At 39.1% G+C, this 9,940-nt stretch overlaps 1 protein-coding gene across 2 annotated transcripts; it reads left to right on the top strand.

Annotated features, from left to right (window-relative positions):
- The first annotated feature begins 4,209 nt into the window (after window positions 1-4,209).
- On the top strand, window positions 4,210-8,152 carry LOC109955981 (keratin, type I cytoskeletal 18-like). 2 transcript variants are annotated; one of them, XR_002274357.1, is made up of 7 exons: window positions 4,210-4,877; window positions 6,086-6,168; window positions 6,466-6,622; window positions 6,738-6,902; window positions 6,993-7,118; window positions 7,409-7,693; window positions 7,836-8,152. XR_002274357.1 is itself a non-coding variant. In XM_020592674.1 (7 exons), the coding sequence occupies exons 1-7, from the start codon at window positions 4,392-4,394 to the stop codon at window positions 7,873-7,875; spliced, it is 1,278 nt and encodes a 425-aa protein (XP_020448330.1). In that variant the 5' UTR covers window positions 4,212-4,391; the 3' UTR covers window positions 7,876-8,152. The 2 variants fall into 2 exon arrangements, 1 of the variants encoding a protein (XP_020448330.1); XM_020592674.1 differs by having other exon boundaries at window positions 4,212-4,877; window positions 7,409-7,629.
- The last annotated feature ends 1,788 nt before the right edge of the window (window positions 8,153-9,940 follow it).

The following is a 9,940-nucleotide window of genomic DNA, read 5'->3' as shown; positions in this document are numbered from 1 at the left end:
ACCCTCCCTGGTCCTCTGTGCTATTTATCAGTGTAGGGGAGGGACTCTGCTGAGGTGCAATTGGTTAGTGTCCTCCACAGAGGGAGAGGAGCAAAGGGGGAGAGATGAGGGCATGTTAGGGGAAGAAAACACTAAAAGCATTGTTACACAACTACAGTACAAAAAATATGTTGAGACAAAGCACAGGAATGACATAATAGTTAGTGTGCCCGTTTCTATAAAACCACTATAAAGCTCTTGGAGTTTTATTCAGCTTCAGACATTTGGAAATTAACATTTTCCATATTTGCAAATATCGTTTTACATCATAGTGACAAACATTCTGTTTGGCATTGGTAAAATGGGTCTACACCCTGTTGCACAAACATACAAACACAAAGCAGCACCAGAATATAAAATCAAACCTTGGGTATAATGAACTGGCACATCATTTGATGACTGTCTCTTCTTTTTTATGATAGTTCTCATAGACGTGACATATTCCAAAGTAAATTGCAGTTGCTCAGTGTCATGTGCTTGATGTGCTTCTGGGCAGTCACTGTAAGTCTTGTAATTGTGTGAAAACCAAATTAACCCACTGAATATGTTCCACTATCTATAAACCTTTACATGTGTTTTTAGGTAGGTTGCAGCAAATGCTATCAAAGTTACAGAAATATTTAAAAAACATTGAGAATGAACAAGAAATGACAAAAGAGCAAAAGTTGACTTTTAAACACAGAACGTCAAATTAAAGTTGCACATTAAAACTGTAAACATTGCACAATTATAAGGTGCAGTATGGTGGATGTTGCCATTACCAGCTATGACCAATGGACCAACCCCTCCCACCCCACCCTACACATACATATATACACACAGACTACTGATGAACATGTCTTCCATATCAGCAGATGAAGAGCAAGCAGACTTTGTCTTTTATATACTCTGAACCCAACCTTTCCCCACCCATACTCATAAATATCCATAAAACCTCTCTGTTCCCATGGTTGTGCATAGTGAAACAAACACATTTTTGCTAAGGGCTTATCACTGTGTGGCAGTTTTATTTAAAACATAGACCTCAACCATTATCACCGAGCTGTGGAAATAATGGTTCGCATGTCACTGTGTGGGATACATGACTCACACTCTTTTCTGAGCAGTTTGAGAACTGCTGCCTAATTTGAACCAGAACAGCCCCCCTTGCTCCCTCAAACAGCATTTCACCAAACCCCTATTCTGTTGTTTTCCATGTTTTCTATGGTTATAAAAAATCAGCTAATGCAAGAAACCAAGCCCAGGCTTCTCTGCTGTGTGGAAACTGAATGTATAGGGGTTGTGTATTGTTCTTAATAACTCAAAAGGGACTTTCAGGCTTTTAACCAGTAAAAACTATGTGTTTTGCTTGGATTGTCTCAAACAGTGATGTGATATTTCACAATGGAGCTTGTGCTAAATTTGGAGGGAGCCAAATAAGCTCAAGTCATCCAGTTTTTGTTATTTTATTAATTCACCCTCTCGAACAAAGATTAACTTACACCAAGGCTTGGAGCACGGAATTAAATAAACTCAGTGCACATGTGCTCCCTGTAACAAGTCAGTGGGGTTGGCCACAAAATATACAGCTGCAGCTTTCTCTGTTTACCTTGACACTCATGCCCCCTAGCGACCAGAAGATAAAAGTGTATGTTTTCAGCCCAGGACTCCTCACATACTGTCGCTGTTTCTCAAAGTCAGATAATCTGCTTCATGAAACCTGATCCACACTGGAGCATGGTTCCAGGGATGACAGTGCTGGTAGCTGGTCCTCCACTTTGGTTCAGACTGAAAAACTCTACATTTGACATTTAGTATGTAGAGCTACATAAAAGTGTACTGTGCACTGAAATCTTTTAAGGAACACTTTTACTTCCTTAAATGAAAAAATCTTGTCTGATAGCAACCATGACTCTCTGTTGTATGAGTTCTAACTCACTGCTCCTCTTATGTTTTCCTGTGAAAAATCATTGTGCTAATGGACATGACATCCCAGAGAGAAAATGGCTCTTACTCAGCACATTTCAATAACCTCTGTTGTGCGACCCTTACATTCTGCCAATAACTCTGGCTTTAAAACTGCAATGTAGACTCACATACTGTAAATTGCTCCCTTTGGTGGCTTTGGGACATCTTGGGTGAATCGTGAGGAAGTAATCAAAAGAGGAATAGAAAACCTAATGCGTGTCTGCATTTCTTTTTGCATTTTTCAGAGTGCACACAGTCATATGCAAATAGATATTTTTGACTTTGTATATAAGTGTGTGAGGGCACTCAGTTTGTACTCAAGCTGGATTACAAGAAACCAAAGAGAACAAAAGCCAAAATCAGAATTAGAATCAGAAAATCACAGTCAGAATCACCTTTATTTGCCAAGTCTATTGAACACACAAGGAATGTGACTTTGGTAAAACAAGGGAGGGAACTGAAGCTACCCAGGCTGAGAGTTTTAATAATCTGAGAGTTGCCAGTGATTTGCAATGCACACAAACTCCTGGAGTAGTTTCCAGATTTCATCTGTGTTACTATGATTCACAGACTCCAGCTTCTCCTTTTTCTCCACTTTCTTCCTGTCTTATCCAAAAAATGGATCCAAATTATTAAAACAAACAAATAAATAAATACTTAGACATAGCGTAAGCAGGAAACAATTTAAAATAATTTAAAAGGAAATGTATGTGCCATATATAAACACACACACTAATGAGGTGGGGCCTGAGGGGGTTCTAGGTGGGTGAGGCAAAATGTTGCCACCACACATTCAAACAAACAAACATGATAGCAGAGACGTTGCTGTGTCATGAGGTATGAGCCATTCTTTGTTCCTCTTTATGCATGTGTTCCTGTTCCAGGTCACATTCTTTGGTGTTTCCTTAGCTTTTGTGCTTGCCGCTCAATATGCTGTTTTCCTTCATATTGAGTGTTATCAAAAGGCATCAGTTAATAATTGTACACTGAAGGCTGTTTGAGGGGAAGTATGAGAAACAGTGAAACTTGATCAGCCATGAAGGTGAAGTAAGATCAGGAAAAAAACCAGGTCGTACGGGAGCTCTGAAGGGTGTGTCTTTGCCATTTTACCCCTGGGGGTGGTTCATATTGTTTTGTTGGGGGTCTAATTTGTGTTGTCTATTTGCATGTATTTGCTCATTGAAAATGCAGACAAAATGTTAACATTAATCCTGATCATGCTGACTTTTTTCTTTTTCTGGTTCACTAAGGATTTTTGGAAAAAAAGAGCTCTTTTCACACTGAGATATAAAAGATAGTTCCCATGACAAGAACCACAGGTTAGACTTCAAAGATAATTGTTCAAAATCCTCAAGCAAAGTGGGTAATAGCCTGTAGCATGATGGGTGAATGAGGTTGGCTTTTATTTCCTTTCTATTGTATTCTGGTCTTGGTGTCAGTTAACCTTTGTTTTTTGTGCATTTCATGTCTTGCAGGGCCTTCTGGGCATATTTAAATCTTGGATGTCATTTCAAACCAGCCAGGTTTCATTGTTAATACAGTTCATCCTATTGACAGTGTTGAAATTTGATCGCCATTGTAACTGTCCATTTGGTCCATTTTGTTTTAAAGTCTTATAGCTTTCTGATTGCAGTTAATCTGACTGAATCAATTCAGTGTCATTTCTCCCTAACTGTTTTTGCACTTGAACAGTATAAACTAATAAAACCAACAAAAAAATCTTAAAAAAATACATCCTCCCACCCTTTCTGTTTTAGCTACAACTAAAAGAATCTGTGCTGCCATATCTCGTGCTCAGTTTAAACTAGATAGGAAGGCTGGTTAAGTCTGTTTATTCTAGAGCCTGGCTGCCCACAAACTATGCAGCCAGTGGAGACACTACGCCTTTTTTGGACAAGCCCAGGAAATTTTGTTTCCTGCTTACAAAGTAAATCTTATTTAGCAAAGAATAGTTTTATTTGCATCTTTCTCTATCAAATCAGATCTTTTATACTGGACAAGATGTCTTTGCTTTGTTTCATTTATGGCCAGCTGTTATTTATTTGATTTCTACAGGCCAGTCAGTTAAACTGATTTACTGTTGTTGCTTGAATGTGAGTGTTTTAAGTATTTTCACAACAGAAAATGCCTCACATGTTTCCTTGGAGACATAAAACTCAATCCACATTTTAAAAAAAGGAACATGTGGGTTAATGAGCACATGATAGAGCAGGGAGGGGGAGCAGGAAAGGGAGACCGGAGTGATGTTGAAGTGGGCAGGGTCTGAGAGGCCAGCTGTGATCAAGGGAGAAGCAGGAGTATAAGTTCCCCAGTTCCTGTTGCCAGCGTCACTTTCTAAACCGGCAAGCAGTAGCAAACTTCCACATCTCATTTTTCATTTCATTCTTTGCCTAAACTTCTCCAAAATGAGCTTCCGAAGAACCAACGTGCAGCAGATACCTTCTACATACATCACCATGACTCGCTCTACACCTCATTACCGTGCTGCCAGCATTTATGGTGGCGCTGGTGGTGAGGGCGCCCGCATTTCCACTGCACCTTCTCTGCGTTCCAGTGCCCCATTCTCCTCGTCTTCAACTGCCTTCAGGTTGAGCAGTGGAATGGGTGGTGGTATGGGTGGTGGTATGGGTGGTGGTATGAGTGCAGGTTTTGGTGGTGCTGGTGCATCTGTGTTGGCTAATAGTAGTGCCCATGCTGGGATCCTGGGCAATGAGAAGGGAGCCATGCAAAACCTGAATGACCGCCTGGCCAATTACCTGGAGACGGTGAGGAGCCTGGAGCAGGCCAACAAGGGGCTGGAGGAGAAAATCATTGAGGCCCTGGAGAAGGGAAGGCCTGACATGAGAGACTACAGCAAGCATGAACCCATCGTTGATGACCTACGCAAAAAGGTAGGCATGAAAGGAAATAGTGGTCAATCAAATGAGATGTTAACAAAACTGGGACATTGCGGTGGTTGGTTAAAGTCTTTGATACTGCTACATAGAAAATAAGAATGGTGAGAGATCTGAGTGTTTAAATGCTGTACAAATGCTTTATGGGACCTCTAATATGAGAATCAGTGATTGCATGTGATGGTGTTCAGCATCACAGACAATGTCTCAAATGTAGACATGCTGGTTATAACATGTTGTATCAAAGTATTTAATATATATATAATGCTTCATTTTCAAAATTAAGCTTGAGATTGCTCATGCCGAGGATAGTAGGATCACATTTCTACTGTAGGTTATCAAATTTCTGCAAGAGAATGAAGGGTGTGGCTGCTAAGCTCTAACCATCCCCCCACAAAACTCATTTGTGCCACAGAATGGCTATAACTTCCTCTGATGAATCACCAACACGAGGCTATCATCATGAGACACAGACTAAAAAACTCTTACACATCCATCCTTCACCAGACAAAAGCATTTCCACACAGTCCCTACTTGTGAATGGTGACTCCACAAGCATGCACTGGTGTAGGAAGACCTCAATGTGAAACAGATGTGCGGTATGGACACACACACAAGGGATCTTGGAATGCCAGCATGACTGATTGTGTGTGTGCACTGGTGATATAACAATCAGCTCCAGTCAGCAGAGTCACATTCTTTTTCAGATTCCAGGTCTTCAGTGTCACATTATGACCGATTGATGGAGGCACTTTGTTTTTTATTTTGTTTCCACTTTCCTCTGAGAGAGGCTACTATGGACACGCATACAAAGTTTAAACTCTCAAACACAGATGGCAATAGCACAGCTGCATGAAAAGTGGAGTGAAAAAAAATCTTACTGTCTGCATGACTTATTCAGACAGGAAACCCATTTTCCAAACAATGCCAAAGAATCTGGTCTGGCAGAGGAACATCCCCTCTTTCTGTTCTTCAGTCTGCAGTTCCACTTTTTTTAACTGAATGTTACTATGGATTCAACAATGTTATGGCTTTATTGTGCAATCTAAATGCTGCTATTGCTTGCTAAGAGACTTCTGGTTAACAGATAATGTTTTTTCTAACTGGCAATATTAGAAAAAAATGAACAGCTATTTTTTACACCCACTGGCCAAATAAAGTAACTAATAAAAGCCATTTTGTCCTCAATTCTCTTTTCTATCCAGATCTTCGATAAAATAGCAGAGAATGCTCGTTTTGTGCTGCAGATTGACAACGCTCGTCTTGCTGCTGATGACTTCAAAGTTAAGTAAGTGGTTTAACATCTATTATTATTATTATTAACATCAATAATAATTCTAATAATGCTAATAATAATAATAATAATAATAATAGTATGCCGTAATTAGTTGTTGTATAAACATTGTCCTGCTTTGGTGTCAGAGGTTATAGACTTAGTGAGTATAAGTCCATACAGAGATTCTATGGTTCATGTGATGTAAAATCTGGACTTCTGAAGCAGCAGCTTTGTATTTTTTCATTATTCCCTGGAACTTCAAATGTGCAATTTTGTGTGTGAGCTGATTGTGTCTGCACACTCCTGCAGGTTCGAAAATGAGATGGCAATTCGCCAGTCAGTGGAGGCTGACATTGCTGGGCTGAAGAAAGTCATAGATGACACCAACATGAGCCGGTTGAACATTGAGAGTGAGATAGATGCTGTGAAGGAGGAGCTCGCCTTCCTGAAGAAGAACCATGAGAATGTGGGTTTACAGTAATCCTCACACTTACATTCTGTGGACCGTGATTAGAATCCAAAGTTTTGAAAGTTTTTTTATTTTATTTCTCTGTTTCTGCCTTATTCTGTCTGTCCTGCAGGAGGTGATGGAGATAAGGAATCAGATCACCCAGTCAGGTGTGCAGGTGGATGTAGATGCTCCTAAAGGTCAGGACCTAGCGCAGATCATAGCGGACGTGAGGGCCACCTATGAGAAGATTGCCGTAAAGAATGCAGAGGACCTCAAACAATGGCATGAAAATCAGGTAAAGCAGTGCTGAAAATTGGAATCACAAAACATTTACTTCTGAATTATCTTGTTTTTGAACTAACACCTTTTTTTTTGTTTTGGTCAGATTGCAGACGTACAGGCGCAGGTATCACAGAACACAGAAGCTCTCCAGGGGGCCCAGATGCAGAAGAATGACTTGGCCAGACAGATACAGACTCTGGAAATTGAACTTGCATCCCAGCAGAGCTTAGTAAGCATGCCTTTCACAAACATGACTGATTTATATTTATTCATTTCATTCACAAACATCAAGTAATTGAACTCTCTAATTAGAGTGTCTTCACTAAAGTACCCTGCCTATTGCTTACATTACATATCACCCATTCAGAATTTGTCATATTTTTTTAGAAAAGCAGCAAATCATTTCTAAATAATCTTTTTCACAAAGGTTGGAGCTTTCCCATGGTCTCTCAAATAAGACTTGCTTGTCTAAACTGTTTTTGGCAAACCTCTCATTGCTTCTTTTCAATCCTTTATTAGAAAGCCTCCTTAGAAGATACACTACGCAACACAGAGCTAAGAAACAACCTAGAAATAGAGAAGAACAATGCTATTATTATTCGCCTGGAGGAGGAGCTGACGAGCTTGCGGGCAAATATCCAGAATCAGACCCAGGAGTATGAGGCGCTCCTCAACCTGAAGATGAAGCTGGAGGCAGAGATTGCCACTTACAAGACTCTTCTGGATGGTGGAGACTTCAAGTAAGAGTTATAAGGAGGTGAAGGAGAAAAAACTGATCAAGTCAAGGTGATGATGGTGGTGGAGGTGAATACTAAAGTTATTTGTTACTATGGTTTGCATGGTCAAGTATAACTACATCATGAAGTACTTTCAGTTGGAAGCAGTCATGTGGCCTGTTCAACATGAATATTTGAAAGTCAAAATACTTCATTTGTGTTTTGTACAGGCTCCAGGATGCACTGGATGAACTGCAAGCCACAAGCTAACTTGAACAAAGGATCTGGGACAATCCCAACAATGAAAGCAAAGCAAACCACATCTATCAATTATAGGAAAAAATGTTCTACTGGTCCAACAGCTACAGCCATGTTTGACACCACATTCTGTGTAAACTGTATGTGATTTAAGCAATTCAGAATAAACACATTACTCCAGATTACAGTGAAACAGGCAGGGCTTTCAAAAGCAACCACTGCCTAACCTGGCAGCACAATAAAAAAAGAATAAAGCTTGTTGACCCACAGTCACAATACTTGTACATTTGTTTTCATTGCATAATATAAGAATGTGCATGCTGTTTTGTGATAAGTTGTTGTATTTACTGAGCTATCACAGTCGTTGATCAAAAACCATAGTTTAAAGAGATTACATGATTCAGATAGATAAATGATTAATTTCTTTCTGTTGACAAAAAAACTGCACCCTAAAAAAGGAATGACTGGCATCATTTTACAGCTGGTTCAATTATGACAAATAGTGTTAGTATTACTGCTTGCTGAGTCCTTCGTGCACACTTTCAGGACTGTGGCAGGAAGCTGGAGTACCCAGCTAACCTTAACCCCATGCAGGCAAAGAAACAACATGCAAGATTCCCACACAAAGGACCTGGCTCAAACCTGGAACCTTCTTGCTGTGAGGTGCCAGTGCTAACCACCCACAAAGAGAGAGAGAGAGGAAGAGAGACAGACTTTAGATTCTATCACCCATGTCTGCAGGAACAGTACTGGGCTCTGATGGGTTGTGAAGCAAATTTGGCAGTGTTCAAACCTTGTTATTACAGTTTCCTCATGTGACACACATTGGCCCAAAAAGCATTTATCTCACTGAATGAAAAAGTGACTTTATCAGAATTTGATCCACTGGGTCCAGTATCATTTGAAGAGTTCAGTTCTCTTTAATATATTCACAATATGACCTTATATATCTATGGTGTTAACAGACCAAACGCATCCAGAAAACACAGCATCATTATTGTTCCATTTGAGTTTCTGCTGAAATAGTAAATGTTCAGTATGACCTGGTGTTAACTCAATCGCCTCCTCTTGCTTGTTGCTTTAATGACTTGAATATGGCACAAAGCTAAATCTTTTAATCCTCTTTTAATATTCTCCAAAACTCAACATTTGAATAATGTATTCAAAGCTGATATGTAAAAAAGATAAAACATTCAGCATGTGCATAAACTGACACAGTTGTCAGTGCTTGAACGTAATTGAAAACTCAAATGTACTTAATGAAACTGCTTAAGTAGACATACTGTGCTAAACCACACATTTGAGGTACTTGCTCTTTGATGGAGTATTTCCATGTTATGCTATTTTATAATTACATTTCTGAGGGAGAAAATATCTTTTTACTCTACTACATTCATTATTTTGCAGTTGAAGATTTCATAAAAACACATGATGATGTACAATTAGCAACACCTTTAGCAGCTATATTAAAATTATGTTTACAAGATAATGCATCAGACCAAAAATATATGTATAGCACATTGCACGTCTGTTGAAGATCATTCATGTAGGAATATGTCTTAGCTACGAAACTCTAGGTTTAGCACTGGAAATTTTCAAATCCTAGAATCTGAGAAATTAACACAATACATATTTGGTAACTGATATAGCTGATATATCTCAGCAGCATGCATAAGTGATGATGCACATTATACTTCTGAGCATAATGACATTACATTTGATAAAGATGTCGTGATCTTGCAAAGGTGAAAAATAGACTATTAAACTAAACTGGTTTAGCAAAAAGTATCTGTACAGATGATACATCCGTCACTATAAATAATAATACAATCGAAAGGAACATGAGTTCCATGTTTTTGAAGCCCATAGCTGAAAAGGAAATTATAGAGATAGTGAACAAATGTGGAAACAAAACATCCAGTGATAGTGATGGTATCACCATGACAACTGTCAAATGGGTAATTGAGGGGATATGTAAACCATTAACCCATATTTTTAACATGTCGTTTCGACTTGGGCAGTTCCCCAATAATATGAAAATAGCAAAGGTTATTCCACTGTATAAATCTGGTGATAA

This window comes from Monopterus albus, unplaced genomic scaffold (genome assembly GCF_001952655.1).
Source record: "Monopterus albus unplaced genomic scaffold, M_albus_1.0 scaffold18.1, whole genome shotgun sequence".
Taxonomy (NCBI): domain Eukaryota; kingdom Metazoa; phylum Chordata; class Actinopteri; order Synbranchiformes; family Synbranchidae; genus Monopterus; species Monopterus albus.
The sequence above is the reverse complement of the archived record's forward strand: the minus strand, read 5'-3'. Positions and strand labels throughout refer to the sequence as shown.

What these genes read in the sequence shown, in the direction of transcription:
- LOC109955981 (XM_020592674.1), top strand. Translation starts at nt 4,392, where the DNA reads ATGAGCTTCCGAAGAACCAACGTGCAGCAGATACCTTCTACATACATC. An exon ending in TTGATGACCTACGCAAAAAG is followed by an intron (nt 4,878 to 6,085) that starts GTAGGCATGAAA and finishes TTTTCTATCCAG; the next exon opens with ATCTTCGATAAAATAGCAGA. An exon ending in TGAAGAAGAACCATGAGAAT is followed by an intron (nt 6,623 to 6,737) that starts GTGGGTTTACAG and finishes TCTGTCCTGCAG; the next exon opens with GAGGTGATGGAGATAAGGAA.